Source organism: Callithrix jacchus, chromosome 18 (assembly GCF_049354715.1).
Source record: "Callithrix jacchus isolate 240 chromosome 18, calJac240_pri, whole genome shotgun sequence".
In the NCBI taxonomy this organism is placed as follows: domain Eukaryota; kingdom Metazoa; phylum Chordata; class Mammalia; order Primates; family Cebidae; genus Callithrix; species Callithrix jacchus.
Window position 1 is genome coordinate 32,706,784 of NC_133519.1, and position 17,690 is coordinate 32,724,473.

The 17,690-nt window shown below is 41.8% G+C and overlaps 2 protein-coding genes across 16 annotated transcripts in view; one reads left to right on the top strand and one right to left on the bottom strand.

Annotated features, from left to right (window-relative positions):
* The window catches only part of FIRRM (FIGNL1 interacting regulator of recombination and mitosis), a 69,290-nt gene extending 66,556 nt beyond the window's left edge, over positions 1-2,734 (bottom strand). For 6 of the 11 annotated variants that reach the window (XR_013529550.1, XR_013529551.1, XM_035279912.3 and 3 more), the window contains exon 1: positions 2,564-2,734. Coding sequence is in view for 3 of the 11 variants with exons in the window: in XM_035279909.3 (XP_035135800.2) it covers positions 2,564-2,674 (111 nt within the window). In the remaining 8 variants the exon portion in view is untranslated. Of the gene's footprint in view, positions 1-2,429 lie in introns of all 11 variants that reach the window. The other 5 variants (XM_078356298.1, XM_035279915.3, XM_035279910.3 and 2 more) reach the window with 2 other exon arrangements.
* Positions 2,735-2,801: 67 nt separating this feature from the next.
* Positions 2,802-13,325, top strand: METTL18 (methyltransferase 18, RPL3 N3(tau)-histidine). 5 transcript variants are annotated; one of them, XM_078356330.1, is made up of 3 exons: positions 2,871-3,000; positions 3,901-4,913; positions 7,092-13,325. In XM_078356330.1, exons 2-3 carry the CDS (start codon positions 4,109-4,111, stop codon positions 7,235-7,237), a joined length of 951 nt encoding a protein of 316 aa, XP_078212456.1. In that variant the 5' UTR covers positions 2,871-3,000; positions 3,901-4,108; the 3' UTR covers positions 7,238-13,325. The 5 variants fall into 5 exon arrangements, with proteins under 5 accessions (XP_035135817.3, XP_078212456.1, XP_054103459.1 ...); XM_054247484.2 differs by having other exon boundaries at positions 2,871-2,963; XM_035279926.3 differs by lacking the exon at positions 7,092-13,325 and having other exon boundaries at positions 2,802-2,874; positions 3,901-5,274.
* The last annotated feature ends 4,365 nt before the right edge of the window (positions 13,326-17,690 follow it).

Sequence of the window (17,690 nt, forward strand, 5' to 3'; positions counted from 1 at the left end):
ACAAAGACCCTGTGGCAGGTGAGCCTAATGCATTCATGAACAGAGTGTAGTTAACTAGGTATGAGAGAAGGGCAAGGCATAGATCACCTGGAGCCTTGAAGGTTAAGTGGTTTTAACAGGGAAATGACATGATCTACGTTTTTCCCTCTGAACTTTTTTGGAATAATGAATTATGAGTGGGAACAAGGAAACTCTTAACAATACTCCCAAGTGAGAGTTGATAGAAATTTGGTTTCAGAGTGGTATCAATGAGGATGAAGATAAGTGGATTGATTCAAGACATAGTTTGGTGGCCGGCTGCTGTGGCTCACGCCTGTAATCCCAGCACATACTTTGGGAGGCCAAGACAGGCAGACTACGGAGTCAAGAGATCAAGACCAGCCTGACCAACATGGTGAAACCCATCCCTACTAAAAATACAAAAATTAGCCAAGCATGGTGGCTCAAACCCATAGTCCCAGCTACTTGGGAGGCTGAGGCAGGAGAATCCCTTGAACCTGGGAGGTGGAGGTTGCAGTGAGCCGAGATCGTGCCACTGCACTCCAGGCTGGCTACAGAGCGAGACTCCATCTCCAAAAAAATTTTTGAAAAGATGACTGAGAAGCATCCCAGTAACCCGACCATGGCCAGTCTTCCCTGGACACCATGAACCACACTGTCCAAAACTTCACTCCCACCACCACCAACAGTCCCCGAACTATGAGATGCTGAAGGAGGAGCATGAGGTGGATGCGCTGGGGGCACCCCACAACCCTGCACTCCCAACATCCACCGTGATCCACATCTGAAGCGAGACCTCCATGCCCAACCATGTCATCTGATCCCTGTTAAACAGGGACCATCTTCATGAACTCCTGCTGCCTGGGCTTCATAGCGTTTGCCTACTCCATGAAGTCTAGGGACAGAAAAACGGTTGGCGACCTGACCCAGGCCCAGGCCCAGGCCCATGCCTCCATTGCCAAGTGCCTGAACATCTGGGTCCTGATTATGGGTATCATCATGACCATTCTGCTGATCATCATCCCAATACTGATTCTGCAAGCCTATTAGTAGATCCAGAGGAATCATCCTGGCTAGGGGCTCTGCCCATGACCTGTCTCCCACATACTCCAGCTTCCATTCCTCGCCCTGCCCCCAGCTGAGTCCTGTATCAGCCCTTTACCCTCACACACTTTTCTACAATCGCATTCAATAAAGTGCATGTGTTCCTGAAAAAAAAAAAAATTTGAAAAGACAGTTTGGAATCAGAAACAATAGAACTGATTGGGTGTATGTGTATGAGAGAGGATCCAAGGTTTTAGTTTGTGAAACCATTTACTCGGATGAGGAAAACGAGAGGAAGAACAAGTTTGGGCTATTTTGAGTATGACGTTTGAAGTGCAAAGCTAGGTGGTAATGTTGACTTTCAACTTAATGAAGTCTCTCTATAAGCTTACAGGGAAAATAGAGGAATCATGTTCTGTGTGTCTGTTCTCCCAAAGCCTAACACCATAACTCATGCACATTATGCATGCAGTTTAAGTCTTTTTTAATGTTTTGAGGATGGCTATTTGTTTTCAAGTTAAAACTCCTTGAAGATGGCAATTCTGTATCTACACAAAAACTAAAATGACTTATGTCAATTAGACTTTAGCTGCACAGAATTTGTGCAGTGTTGAGACGCTCTCAAGTGAAGTTACTTTTTTTCTTTTGAGTTTAATTGTATAAAGGTGGACTCAAAAGTTGTGAAAAAAATACACATACATATGTTTTACCATGAAAGGCTAGGATTCCACGCACATCTGCAACCACAAAGGCATGATGAGACCAATCAAGAATGAGCAGCACCTGGACATCGAATGAGCAGCACCTGGAGGCACTCAGTGCCTCAAATCCAACAGCTGAAAGCCAACAAACGGAAGCAACTCTTTCAGAAAAAGACTCCAGCCTGGGCGAGAGGAGTGAGGCCTTGTCTCAAAACAAACCCCCCCCCCCCAAAAAAAAAGAAGAAGAAGAAAAGAGGTCTGAGAGGGGAGGGAGGAAAATCATTTTTATTTATTGAACATCTTTTAAAGATTTCACACCATAGAACTATGTCCTTTAATGCTTACAAAATGCTAAGAAAGGCATTATTCATATTCACCACCCGTTTTAACGGAAGACAAAAGCTCAGAGTATCTCGCTTTACCTCAACTTATTAAGAGCCAGAGCTATCCTCATACCCCAGGTCTTAGTCCTTGCCTCCCCCATTACCGCTAGCAAAAGTGTTTACACGTAACTGCAAGCAGCGAGTACAGAAAAACTCAAAGAAGGAATGGAAGAAAACGCCACATCCATTGCTAAAGCCTTAGGTCAGAAAACGTCCGCCCGCGAGCCTTTCCAGAGCCAAAGACTTAGATCTACCATGGTTATCGCCTGCCCTCCAGTCCCTCGCTTTTCAGCCCACTCACCGACAAAGAAAAGAGAAGGTTCAGGCCGCAGTTACATAACCCAGCCTAGCGGTGGGTCTGAGGGAACAGAAGAGAAAGGTTTGCAACCCGCTCACACCCCTCTCTAGGTGGAACTGACAACCAAGGAAGGATATGAGGAGTCGAGGCAGGACGGACGGCAGTTCCCGGCGGCATAGCTCCTCTGGCCAGCTACTTAATTCTTCCAGGGGAACCGCGCTAACCGGGACCGCGCGTTCCTGAGACATACCTTCGCCAAACAGCACAGCTTCAAACCAGTCCCGCCACAGCCCAGACCGGAAACTCACAGTCCCGCCAGCCCTTGCGCGCTCTCCGCCGGCCCCCAAAACCATAGAGTGGAGACCGGTTGGTTTCGTCGTTAACCTGGGTCCCTCAAAGCCGGAAAGAAAGTCGGGCTTGTCTAGCCCCTGGAGGACTTGACTCACTGGTGCGTGATTTCAGTTCGGAGGAGGTATCTAGAGGCGAGGTTTTTCAGCCGGGCGATCCCAGGACACGTCGGGAAGCTAGCATCCCCAGGTCTGGATCACTGTAAACATTACATTCAGATGGGGAGGTGAGGGCCAGAAGTCCCCAGATTTCCTACCCATTGGCTTTTGAGATAGCACTTCTAGGGTCGGATTTGTTCTGGGACCTGCAGCCGGAAGTGACTCCAAGCCTTGCAGCGTGGTGGGAGAGAAAAACTGCGCGTTCCTAGCCGCCGGACTGGGTGACTCGCCTCTCCCTTCATTTGTAAATACTGTGTAAAGGGATTACAGATCCCACCTGCCAGATCTGCGAAAATTGAAGCAGACGGTATAGGGTCTAGCGCAGTAGATGGAAGATTCTCAAAGTTGCTTCCGATTTCTACAGGTCTCTCCAAACTACTGCAGTGCCTTACATTGTGTTTGCTCTAACACCAAATTAGTCTTTACTAATTATTTCCAAATTACCCCCACTTCCGTACACGTAGGGCTGCCGTTCTCGACTAAACGTTTTGAGTGAAATCTTGGATGAATTTACACACACCAGACCATACCTATGCATGTTTTTAAAGGGGTGCTCACTTACCAAAATAAAATATTGCGCGTCTTTTATAAAAAAACAGAAGTTAAGATATTTTGGAAGCTTAGGGGGTGAATATGTTTGAGCCCAGTCAAGACAGTTGAAAAACAGCAAGTAGCTAGACTGTCCATATGAGTATCTTGGACTTTTATGTTTGTCCTGGTGGTGGCGGTTGCTGCTGCTGCTGTTGTTCTTCTGTTTGTTTTTATAGCTGATTTTCTTCTCCCACTTTTGAACCCTTAAGGTGTGTATGAGTGTCCAAATCTCCTATCTCTGTCTCTCCCCAAAGTTTTTTAGAAAAGGCAGCTGTATGGTGGGATGGGGAGAGGGCGGGTGGCTGTTTAATTAATTACTAGTGAAATGTGATGTTTTGCTTTAATCATCATTTTCTTTCTTTTTTCTTTCTCTCCAGAGCTGCATGGAAAGAGGACCAAAGACCTCTAAAAAGCGATTTGGAAATATCGCTAAATATTTGTTATCATATATAAGCTGCTAAAGAGAAGTTGGGCCCAACAAAACTAATTGAATAATTGAGGCAGGTTTGTGTGTGTCATCAACATCAAATTCTATCCAGAAGTTGAAGAATCTGAATTTAATGATTGTGTGCATTTAATAAGAGGATGACCTTTCAGTTTAATTTCACAATAGAAGACCATCTGGAAAATGAATTAACACCCCTTGGAGATGGAGCTTGGACCTTGGATTCCTCAAAAGAGCTGTCAGTCTCAGAAAGTCAAAAAGGAGAAGAGAGGGACAGAAAGTGTTCTGCAGAACAGTTTGGTGTGTCTCAGGATCAGTTGTGGGAACGTAAGTCTATGGAAAATGCAGCTCCCTCTCAAGACACAGACAGTCCACTCAGTGAAGCCAACAGTTCAAGTAACTTGGAGCCGCATGAAAAACAGACCTGCTTCAGAGCTGCCAAAGAGCATGCTATGCCTAAAGATTTAAAGAAGATGTTAGAAAATAAAGTCATAGAAACATTACCAGGTCTCCAGCATGCTAACTTAGCAGTAGTGAAAACCATCTTGTTGAAAGAGAACTTCCCTGGAGAAAACATAGTTTCAAAAAGCTTTTCTTCTCACTCTGATCTGATTACAGGTGTTTATGAAGGAGGCTTAAAAATCTGGGAGTGTACCTTTGACCTCCTGGCTTATTTCACAAATGCCAAAGTGAAATTTGCTGGGAAAAAAGTCTTGGATCTTGGTTGTGGATCAGGCTTACTGGGTATGACTGCATTCAAGAGAGGGGCCAAAGAAGTTCACTTTCAAGATTATAACAGTATGGTGATTGATGAAGTAACCTTACCTAATGTAGTAGCTAACTCCATTTTGGAAGATGAAGAAAATGATGTAAATGAACCAGATGTGAAAAGATGCAGGACATCAAAAGTAATACAAGAACCATATCAATGCCGGTTTTTTTCTGGTGAGTGGTCTGAGTTTTGTAAACTTGTACTAAGCAGTGAAAACCTTTTTGTAAAATATGATCTCATTCTCACCTCAGAAACCATATACAACCCAGATTATTACAGTAATTTGCACCAGACTTTCCTTGGACTGTTAAGTAAAAATGGACGTGTACTTTTGGCCAGCAAAGCACATTATTTTGGTGTAGGTGGAGGTGTTCATCTCTTTCAAAAGTTTGTAGAAGAAAGAGATGTTTTTGAGACTAGAATACTCAAAATAATTGATGAAGGATTGAAGAGGTTCATAATTGAAATGACTTTTAAGTCCCCCAGTTAATGTCCACTGAGTATCCAAAATGAAATAAACAGAAGGACCAAAAATTTTTTGGTGTGTTTGATTTCTGTTTTGCTATTTTTTTTTTCTGAAATATTGATGTTGTTTATTTCAAATCAAAAGTGAACTATGTTAGCAATCTTGTACATACTAGTTGAAACTGAGAAAGTATGCTTGTGCATTTGATGAGATCTGGGAAATCATTTTGTAGGAAAATTCAGTATTTTTACCACCTTTGACATTACATGAAATTGTTCCCAGGAAATCCTGCTATTTCTTATCTCAAGTTTGTGAATTTCTTCCCAATATTCCTTAGTTCCTTGTTTACATGAAATGTCTGGTCAGATCCTATGCTGTTAATACATATCACTAAATATTAGGTTGAAGGCCTTAGGTAAATAGGAAGAAGTTTTTGTTTCATTTTGTTTTTATATTTATTTACCTTGTATAGTAAGGACCAGAATGGTGAGAATTTAACTAAATTCACATGGAGATGAGGAAACAAAAGGAATCTGTGATAGAGTATAAAACCGACACAGAGAACTTGTACTACTTGAGGTTTACCCCTTATAACAGAGTAAGGGGCCTTATGGTCTTGGTGGGAGGAAATAGAATAAGAAAGGAGAATTCCAGATTTGGGGGAGTGTAGACTTCTCACCAGTTGTTAAATAATAGGAAAGAAAGGAGAAAGTGTTTTATTGATTCAAATGCAAAACTTTTCACATTTTATCACATTGGGAATTGGGATCTGCCTTGCTCTTTTTAACAGCAGTATAATTGATAGCATTTTTTTTCTCTCTTAGAAGTAGCTAAAATAATTGAACATCATGTATTCAATTAAATGTGACATTTACTCGACATCTACAGTTAACTAGATTCCATTCACTTTGTATAGCATCTTGCATAATATAACCGTATGAGGTGTATGTCTCCCCCATTTTAGTAGCAATCATAATAGCTAACAGCATTTAGTATGTACTATATACAGGGCAGAAGAGCTTTACATATGTTAACATTAAATATTTATAACTACCCTATACAACTCCAAAAAGTTGATTGATTTGCTCTCAACCACATTTCTAACCTTGAACTAAAATCTGAAGACTTAAAAAGCTTTACACTCTTTCATCACCCAGTGGTCTCAATTCTATCAATGCCCATTTTCATCACAAATATTTCTTAGCACCCGCTAATTATGCTAGAATGAGTCATAGTTAAACATTATATACAATATTAAACATATATCCCTAGTTTATATATAATTATATATGTGACATTCACAACTATAAGATGGAGAAAGTAATTTATAATCAAATAATTTATATCTCATCAGATACATGCACAGATGTGGCTACACAGAGGACATGCAGTAGCCAGATGCTTGTACCTAGAACAGGGGTCCCTGAAGCCTGGGCCGTGGACCAGTACCAGTCTGTGGCCTGTTAGAAACTGGCTGCACAGCAGGAGGCGAGTGGTAGGCAAGTGAGTTTTACTGCCTGAGCTCTGTCTCCTGTCAGATCAGCACTGGCATTAGATTCTCACAGGAGTGCAAACCCTATTGTGAACTGCACATATGAGGGATCTAGGTTGTGCACTCCTTGTGAGAATCTAATACCTGATGATCTGAGGTGAAATGGTTTCATCCTGAAACCAAGCCCTTCATGAAAAAATTATCTTCCACGAAACTGGTCCCTGGTGCCAAAAGGGTTGGGGACCACTACTGAAAATGGTCCACAGCTACAATTCCAGACCTACATACTAGGTAAGGTAGAACAAATTGGCCTTGACAGCTGGATTGGGGAATTGAGGTACAAATCATTGGATAGAGGCTTATAACACAATAATCAGGTTTTTTTTTTTTTAGATGGAGTTTCGCTCTTATTACCCAGGCTGGAGTGCAATGGCGCGATCTCGGCTCACCGCAACCTCCGCCTCCTGGGTTCAAGCAATTCTCCTACCTCAGCCTCCCGAGTAGCTGGGACTACAGGCTGCGCCACCATGCCCAGCTAAGTTTTTGTATTTTTAGTAGAGACGGGGTTTCATCATGTTGACCAGGATGGTCTCGATCTCTTGACCTCGTGATCCACCCGCCTCGGCCTCCCAAAGTGCTGGGATTACAGGCTTGAGCCACTGTGCCCGGCCAATAATCAGTTTTGAATGATTTTGAGACAAATAGGTATCTCTCAATTCTCCGAGATGAATTAGACTTTTAATGAGGTGTCATGCAGTAGGCCCATTAAGAAGCAGCACAGACACAGCCTCTGACCAGGGGCTCAGGACATAATTTCAGTTCCTAGGGAGAGGGTCCAACAAGTGCAGAAAGGGTCAAAACAGAAGCCCAGTCATGGGAGTTAGACAATTCGGGGCACGAAAGATAAATTTGGGGTTATCAAACAGCCCAAAGGAAACACACCTATCCAAGACAGCTGGCAGCAAAAGGGACTTGAGACACAAATTATGGCTATAAATCCAGAAAAGGATACATAGCTTTCTCATGTAACAGTGTAATTTAATCACATAAGGGGTATGATACCTTGGGTTAAAATTCAGTTTCTCTCTCTGTGAAACAAAGTTTATAATACTATGTCCCTACCAGAGTTCTTTGAAGCTGAAGAGTTAAGCATTTATCATGATTCCTATCATGGTTCCTAGGTATAAGTGGAAATTATTATTTTTAATAGTTCTTACCATGTAGTCACCCTGTTTTCTGAACCAGACAGGAAGTCCTCACTTTTGTTAAAAATGGCGTTGGTGTTGTGCTCACTTCGGCAGCACATACACTAAAAACGGCGTTTGTGCCTTTACAGTATGCAAATCTCAGTTCAGAACTTGAAGAAACCACTAAGTTCTAAACTTTGCTCTGCCCACCATTAATCTCCACTCCTTCCCATTCCATTCACTTCCCCACTGCCTACCTCCACATTCCTAAATTGTCTCTTTTGGAAAAAGACTTATTATCTTTGAGTAGACTGGGGAGGAGGAGGAAGAATAGGGGTGATCTTACTGTCTCAGAGGTGGCAGAAGTAGAAGAAAATCCGCATATTGAGTATAACTGACTATGCGATTCAAATCCATGTCGTTCAAGGGTCAGTTGTATATATTTTAAGCCTTTACAATGTACTCAGTCTCATGAAACCCCAACAACCTTGGTTGTGCTGCTTCTGGACTGTGTGGTTCACAGTGCAAAGAGAATTTAGCCTCATGATATGGGGAATGGTGGGGTAAGTCAAACAAAATCTGTTTTTAGCCACACTTACGCTTTCAACTCTTCTTAGTCATCCTGTGGCTTAGTACTACAAACATCCACAGACTTACAACTGATAAGATATAGGAAAATGGGCAAAAAGAAATCAACATTTAAAAAGAAAACTATGTAACATACATCACATGTACAAAGGGGGCTATAAGATACGGGTTTTTCTTCTCACGATAGATTTCGTGCTCACAACAGCCGTTCCACTGAGAACATCCAGCATAGCAAAATGGAAAAAGGTTTTAGTAATTTCATTGGGCAGTAGATTGTTAAAGGAAAAATGGTTCAATATTACTTGTTAAAGCATGGTAAGGCAGGCTTTATCCAGTACCATTGAGAGGTAAGGGACCATGGCAATGGGATTTTGCAGTAGGGGAGAGAAATTGGGCTTAACTACAGAGTATGGACAAGTGGGAATTTATAGCCAAGGAGCAAGGTCAGGGTCAGGGGATAAAAAAATAGTAACAGGAAACATCAGGGGTAAGGAGGATTCTAACGTAACAGAACCTAACAGAATTCTTGCTGAAGACAAGCCAGACATTCCCAGAGAGGGAGATAACGACCTTTGAGGTAGGGATTCTTGCCAAATGGACTTAGCAGAGTTCTTTACTAAAACTGGATTTTATGAGAAAGTCCACAGATGGGCATAAGAGAAAGTCCAGAGCCTAACTAAATTTGGCCAAGGAAAGAATCCGTCAAGGTGAATGCAGAGTTTGAACTGGAGATTAGGGCTAAAGAAGCAAGGACTCCTGTGTGAGCCTCCCACCACTGCACACTGCACCCTGCAGTGCAAGCACCCAAATGAGCACTGAAGTCAGATGGCTGCTGAAATCTGTCCCTATCGCCTCATTCAAGAGTCTTAGAGGTTCTCTGCCCATCTTGGTTACATTGCAGCAGTGACAGCATAATTCTGAAAGCCTCCAAACAGAATCCAGTTAGCCACACAGTATCCGTGTAGCTCTAGCAATTTTCAAAGCCTCCTCTCAAACCTCCAGCAGGTCCCCACCAGTAAAGTTCTACTCCTGGTCTCACTCAGTAGAGTGGTCATGGATCATTCAACCTGCTTAGTCACCTCTCAGATTTTTGTAAGGCTACAGAGGAGAAATCAATATACTTTACAGTGTGTAGACAATGAATTTGTCCACTGAGAGATCCTGAAAATTTTGTTCAGAGATAAATAGGAAAAAAATTATTTCTATCCTGTCATGTCTGGTCAAGACTTGTCCAGATTCTTTCTGTGTGTCTAAAATGTTCTAGAGCTCAAAATTCTTCTTCTTTTTTTTTTTTTTTTTTTGAGATGGAGTTTTGCTCTTGTTACCCAGGCTGGAGTGCAATGGCGCAATCTCGGCTCAATGCAACCTTCGCCTCCTGGGTTCAAGCAATTCTCCTGCCTCAGCCTCCTGAGTAGCTGGGACTACAGGCGCACACCACCATGCCCAGCTAATTTTTGTATTTTTAGTAGAGACGGGGTTTCACCTTGTTGACCAGGATGGTCTCGATCTCTTGACAAAATTCTTCTAAATCTCTTCTATTTTAGGATAAGTAACTTTTAAGTAAATTTCTTTAAATTAGATGCTGCACTTATTTTAAATTGCAAGAAAAAAGTATTCAAGATCAACCAGACAGAATATTAACAAGGATATCCAGGACTTGAAAAAAAAAAAAAGTATTCAGAGTGTGGGCATTTGTTTTTTAAAAGAGAATTTGTGCGGAAAGGTAGACTATTACCTAGAAATTCAGAACACATCCAGTCAGCTCAGTGGCACAGCATATTCTCATTAACCAAACTCTGCCAGCTTTTTTTTTAATTATCATTGCTATTCTACCCTCCTTGTGTTTTAAAAGTCTTCAGAGGGAGACATATTTTTAATGATTTGCTTTTCTTTCCTAAGCTTTCCACAGATTAAACTCTGTATCCTGTTTGCTTTGCTATGTTCAAACTTTTCAAGGATTTTTACAATGAGAATCAAAAAGATTCTTACTTCATGGAAAATACCTGAGAGATGCATTTTCTAGGAAGGGTGGTGCAGACGTTTTTAATATTCTGTATTTTAGTTCCTTTAACAGGAAATGCGTTCAAGCCTGTATTTTAAATATTAAAATAACCACTCATTTAACTTTGTGACTAGCTTTCATTTTCCCAAAGTGGGAAAAAATATTATTTATATAACCTCCCTCAAAATACTTCAGAACCTCTTGTATCTTATCTCCTAACATAGTTTAACATAAACAGAAATAGCCTTAGAGTTGAAATCGTTAGAGATTCTTAAGCTTCTGGTAATTTTAATTAGTTTGCTATCATATATTACTATCATATAGATATTTTACTCAATTGCTTAAAAAGGAATGGCAAACGAAATATAAAAACCTGAATGTAAATTATTTTGCCCATAATTCATCTAAAGAAACATGATGGATCAGCCCAGTATTTGATTACATTGATATGGACAGGAGACAGGGAAATACGGGTTCCCTGGCAAAGGCCCCACCCCGAAGCCTAGAAACCCAGGGCCCTAAGTGAGAAGAGGCATTCCTGTTTTTTGCACCCAAAAAGTTCCCTTCTGGCCTGCCATGCCCCTTATATACCATATAAATCCCAAACCCCAGGCTCCGAGGGAGACAGGCAGACAAACAGCAGAATGGCATGGCAGAGAAGGAGAGAAGAGGAGCATCTGAATGTTGAGAGTTCAGCTGGGGATAATTGGAGAGGAGATTGGCTACTGGACAGCCAAACTCAGGGGAATATCATCTTCCCACGCCATTCCCCTTTCAGCTCCCCATCCATCCCACTGAGACCCACCTCCACCACTCAATAAACTCCCACACTGATCCTTCAAGTCCATGTGTGACCTGATTCTTCCTGGATGCCAGACAAGGACCTGGGTACCGAGAGGAAACTGAACTAGTTAACACTTAAGCTGCCTGCAGACAGCAAAGCTGAAAGAGGAGCACATTGTAACACATGCCTACTTGGTTTCAGGGGTTGCAGACACCCACCCCTAGCGAGTACCATGGGGTCAGAGCCCAAAGCACTCGGCCAGCTCCTGCACCTTCCCACCTGGGTGCTCCCCCTCCTTTAAGGGGTTTGAGCTCCTGGTGGCCCAGCAGAGAGCCACACCCTTGTTGCACATCCTGCAAGGCGAACCAGGGAACTCTCCCATCTCAATATGTACACAAAGTTTTTATTTCTCTGGGGCATTTCAGTAAGAGGAAGAATTGAGGCCCTCCCAGGTGCCACTTTCTACAAGTCAGTCCCTTTGTGTTTATTTTTCTCCAATACTGACAGATTAAACAGAATTATGCCTTACACTGAAACTCAAACACATTCTCATCCCATCAAAAATGCACTGAGGACTTACTATAAGTAGTCAAGGTAATTTCCATTTTCAATTATTCCTGTAGAAAAAATTACCACTTATAAGAAAGTTTACTCCTGTTTTGTATAGTAACTCAACGCACTTCCATTTCCACTTCATTTCTCCTGGATCTCCTATAAAAAGCTGTGTGACGAACAGAAGAGCCCCTGGGTATATTTGTGTTCTGTGTGCCCCTTTTACTGTGACTTGTGTGTTTTCTTTCTTAACCAAGGGACTTTGTCAAATTTAATTTATGAAGGGTTGGAGATTAACTAACAGGAAACAGAACAATAGATAACCAACAGCTTTGGACTCAAGCCTCCCCAGAAAAAGAGAAATATATTCAAGCAAGCAAGAAAACAGACAAACAAAATGGGATGGAAGGGAGAGGAAAGAGATGAAGAACAATAGAGAAACACACATGGCATTGCATTAATTAAAATTTAGAGCAGTAGAAAGAGTGCTGGGGAAAAGAAACATGGTAGAGCCCAAGGAAGAAGACCAGGCAATCAAGGAGTCAAGAGGTTGCCTTCAATTCACACAATACTTGTGAACTTTTAAACAAGTGACTGTGGGAGATTGCTGGTGACTCATGGTGGTGGAGACAATTGAGAAACAGGGTTGGCAAGAGTGCAAGGAGAGGCCCTTAATGGCAGCCCCAGTGACCTTGCTGCACCCTACATTTGACCTCAGTTGGAGTTTGGGATTGTGGAACAACACTGCTGAACTTTATACGTAGAGTAATCCACACCCCTGTTTGCTTGAGACAGTGTTGAAGTATGCATCTGATTTAACATTCTAACACTCTTAAAAAGTGTATTGATTATGGCCAGGCATGATGGCTCATGGCTGAGATCCCAGCATTTTGGACGACCTTGGTGGGAGGATCTCTCAAGCCTAGGAGTTCAAGACCAGCCTGGGCAACATAGGGCGACCTGTCTCTACAAAAATTAAAAAGTTATCTGGGCATGGTGGCACACACCTGTGGTCTCAGATATGCGGGAGCTGAGGTGGGAGGATCGCTTGCCCCTGTAGTTCAAACCTGCAGTGAACTGTGGTCATGCCACTCCATTCCAGCAAGTGAGAACCTGTCTCAAAAAATGATAAGTGTACTGATTATGGTCACCTTGTATCACCAATTCTGTAACACTTTTTTTTTCTTTTTTGAGATGGAGTCTCGCTCTGTTGCCAGGCTGGAGTGCAGTGGCATCACCTTGGCTCACTTCAACCTCCACCTCCTGGAATCAAGTGATTCTCCTGCCTCAGCCTCCCAAGTGGCTGGGACTATAGGTGCGTGCCACCAAGCCCAGCTAATTTTTGAATTTTAGTAGACACAAGCTTTCACCATGTAGGCCAGGATGGAACACTATTGTTAATCTTACTATTTTATGGATTGTGTCATGATTTTAAAACAATCACTCAATCAATAAATGTTAACTTCAAATCTGGTGTCAAGCACTGGGTTTGAAAATGGAATCTAAAGTTAAAATGATACATTCTGTGCTTTGGGGGAACTTTCAGTCTAGGGTGGAAATACACAAATGAACCTCTTGTGAGAATGTTTTACATACTGTTCAGGTTTCTGGGGTCATCTTTATTATTTATACAGTTAGATATATCCCCGTAATAGGATGTATATGGAAGAAAATTGAAGAGCAAGAGGATGGGTGGATATTTCTAAGTATAAAGCATCTCCTGGTGACTTAGTAGATTCTCAAGTGGAAGTAAAACTTAGAAAGTTAATCAAAGAGCTAGGAAATCTTGCTTCTTTTTTGACTCTAAACTTCAAGAATTAAGACAGTTCCTGACAGTGAGAACAGATGGTCTCTGCCAACTGTAGGCAGGCAATGGGGGACCAAAGGCTAAAGATGAGCAACATAAATCTCATAAGAAGAATGTTAGGAGAACACTCTTTTCAGTAAGAGCCTCCCTTCCATTGCCAACCCCAAATCCCAGCGATTTTGTTTTATTAGGGGAAATGACTAGTTTCCTTAATAACATATATATGAAAAACAACTAATATGAAAAAGACTAAAATAATGACAAGTCAACAGGGACAAGTGCCAAGATGGAGGAGAAATTCCTTTGGCCAGTGAGAAACAACTTCTCAGAAGAGGTAACACTTGATCTTAGACTTACATGTAAGCAGATTTAATCAGACTAATAGGGGAGTGGGATTGGAAGGGTGGCCAGCTGAGTGCTTAATAGGCAGAAGGACTAGTCTGTGAAAAAGCACTGAATTTTGAGACCACATTAATTCATTCATTCATAAATTAATGAATTGCGCCCAGGAGTTCAACATGTATTGAGCACCTGCTATGTGCCAAGCATATTCCAAGGTGCTGGGTTCTAGGAGGAAAGTCTGCCTTTCCAGTTGGACTGGAACATGATCCTGATGCTTCTAGATAATGAATAAGTAGCAAAGCTACAAATCACTGAACTGTATTACCTCAGTCAGATATGAAGCTGGCTCAGTGGCTAATGAAAGACCTTCCAATTCTTTATTTTTCCTGTGTCAATGAAAAAAGCCAAACTCTATAAAATATTTAAAGAGGTTTACTATGAGCCAAATATGGGTGATCAAGGTCTAACGTACAGTCTCACGAGCTCCTGAAAACATGTGCCCAAGGTGGTTGGGTTATAGCTTGATCTTATACATTTTAGGGGAACAGAAGTTACAGGCGGATATCAATCAACACATATAAGATATACATTGGTTCAGTCCAGAAAGGTGGGATAACTTGAAGGAGTGGGGCTTTTAAGTCATAGGTGGACTCAAAGACTTTCTGACTGGCAATTGGTTGAAAGAGTTGAGTTATTATCTAAAGACCTGGAATCAGTAGAAACTAATGTCTGGGTTAAGATAAGGGTTGTAGAGACCAAGGGTCTTATTACATTGATGAAGACTCTAGATAGCAGCTTCAGAGACAATAAATGGGAAATGTCTCCTATTAGACCTTAAAAGATGCTAGCCTCTTAGTTAAATCTCTCCTGGATCAGTAAGTCTTGGAAAGGGGAGGAGATTCTCTACAGAATGTCAGTTTTCCCAAGAGACAGCTTTGCAGGGCCATTTCAAAATATATCAAAGAAATTTATTTTGGGATAAAATACTTTGCTTTCTTCCAGGGCCCTGCTATCTGTGCATTCGTATCTTATTGCCATAGAGTCTGGCTTGTCAGTCTTAAGATCTGTGTCTTAATGTCAATGCTGACATTCAGTTGTGCCTGAATTCCAAAGGGACAAGAGTATAATGAGGCATGTCTGGATTCCCCCACCCATCCCCCATCCTGACCTAAACTAGTTTTTCAGGTTTATTTTGGTATTACTTTGGCTGAGAGAAGGGGTCCATTCAGTTGGTTAAGGAGCTTATAATTTTATTTTTGATTTATACCTGTTAAAATTTGCCATCAAAAATTTCACCTTACCAATCTAAATTACATGTTCTATAGACACTTGTAAAAACTGGCATTCTTTTAAAACAGTCTGTCACAGTTTAGTACTTTACTTTATATGTTATTGAGAAATAATTTTATTTTAGGTTTAGTCTTTGAAAATGTGCATACATCCTTGGTTGAAGGAAAATTCTGCTCTTCCTGCCAGTTAAGCCCACCTCTGAGCATAAAGCCTTAGATTTCACTTATCACACATAATGATCAATCTATGAAGTGTTCGTTTCTTGTAAGCAAGTGACTGTGATGTATTTGAGGTGGAATTTAGGCTCATATTAGTCTATCAGATTAAGGGGCTGGTAAATTTACAAAACTCTCAGAGAAACTAATGGGAACCTTACAGGCCTGAATATTCTCGTGGTCTTCTTCACTCTAGAATGTTGTGACTTTCTGTTGTTTCTTAATCACTAAGCACATCTCAGAAAAAGCAACACAAAGCAAAGATGGGTATCCAAGAAAAGGAGAGGGGTACTGTCAGGCTGTGAAAGGCCATTAGAACAGAAGTCAAATGGACCCAAGTTCTAGACCTGACTCTTGCCCTTCAGAACTGTGCACATGCCTTCATCAAGTTGACAGAGGCATAAGAACAAGAACAACTCCATCTTGAATAGGAGCCAGGCAAAATGAGGCTGAAATCTACTAGGCTGTGTTATAAGTAAAATTTCGATGCCACAAAAGAAATAGCACTCCAGGATAAGTCCTCTTAGCAAGGCAGTTTACTTCTACAGAAGGGTGCAGTGTATGGATGGAGCAATGGTGGCCGCATGCTTGGACAAGCGGGGAATGGGTACTTATGACTGATGGCAGCCATCCCTACTGCTGTGTCACTTCCCTATTGGCTAGGGTTAGACCACACAAGCTAGACTAACCCTGACTGGCTATTTTAAAGAGAGCAGGGGTCTGAGCTGGAGTGGCAGGATGGGTGTTTTGGGGGAAAGGACGGAGTTACGGGTGGGTTAGAGCAGGCAGCCAGGGGTGACCTAGGTCAAAGAAAGTGACCAGAGCAGGTGACTGGAGCAGGTGACTGGGATGAGTTAGGATGGAGCCGGGGTTGGATGAACAGATGTGAACTACTGATTAAAACCGGTGGAGAAGGTTGTTTGCGGTAATTACAAGGAAGTTAAACTTTAAAATAGAGAATTAAAGAATAAGAGAACTGAATATACTGACATACTGATTCTTTGAAGTGAAACTTGGGGTTCACTATAACGGATGCATTCCCAGACAGGTAAGGCATTCTAAGACACAGGATGAGATAGGAGGTTGGCACAAGATACAGGTCATAAAGACCTTGCTGATACAAGTTGCAGTAAAGAAGCTGGCTAACTCCTACCCAAACCAAGATGGCCACAAGAGTGATCTCTGATCGTCCTTACTGCTACACTCCCACCAGAGCCATGACAGTTTATAAATGCCATGGCAACATCAGGAAGTTACCCTATGTGGTCTAAAAAGAGGAGGCATGAATAATCCACCCGTTGTTTAGCATATCATCAAGAAATAACCACAAAAATGGGCAATCAGCGTCCCTCAGGGCTGCTCTCTCTTTGCAGTAGCCATTCTTTTATTCCTTTACTTTCTTAATAAACTTGCTTTCACTTTGCACTGCGGACTCAATTCTTTCTTGTGCGAGATCCAAAAACTTTCTCTTGGGCTCTGGATTGGGACTCTTTCCCGTAACATTTTTCTCTGTTCTCTGTCCTATAACAAAGATCTCTTCAATAAAATGGTGGATAATACTTATTCTGTTTACAGCATTGAGTTATAAGTTTTAAATGTAATATTGTACATTAAAGTTTCATATAAAGCTAGGACATTGGTCTTATTTAAAACCACTTTTTTTTTTTGAGACAGAGTCTTGCTGTGTCACCCAGGCTGGAGTGCAATGGGGCAATCTCGGCTCACCGTAACCTCCACCTCCTGGGTCCAAGCAATTCTCTTGCCTCAGCCTCCCGAGTAGCTGGGAATACAGGGGCATGCCACAATGCCCAGCTAATTTTTGTATTTTTAGTAGAGATAGAGTTGGCCAGGCTGGTCTCAAACTCCTGAACTAAGGTGATCCATCCCCCTCAGCCTCCAAAACTGCTGGGATTATGGGCATGAGCCACCATGTGCCAGGCCAAAACCACCATTCTTGTTTCATATTTCCTTTTAGTTTCCATGTTTGACTAAAACAAACTATTCTAATGCTAACACTGCTAATATTTAGTTAACTGCTTCCTTTGTTTATCGCTCACTAATGGAGGATTGCCCTAATTCATCCTGCCTAAAGCTAATCCGTTCAGTCCCTGTCACCAGATGACATTATTCACAGCACATCAATTTCAGCCCTGTCTTCCTCATTAAAATCTCTAACAGCTTCCCATTTTCAAAGGCAGTGGCCTTCAAAGTAGGAATACAAGACA

Coding starts and splice junctions, on each gene's coding strand:
- METTL18 (XM_035279926.3), top strand. CDS start 4,109: ATGACCTTTCAGTTTAATTTCACAATAGAAGACCATCTGGAAAATGAA.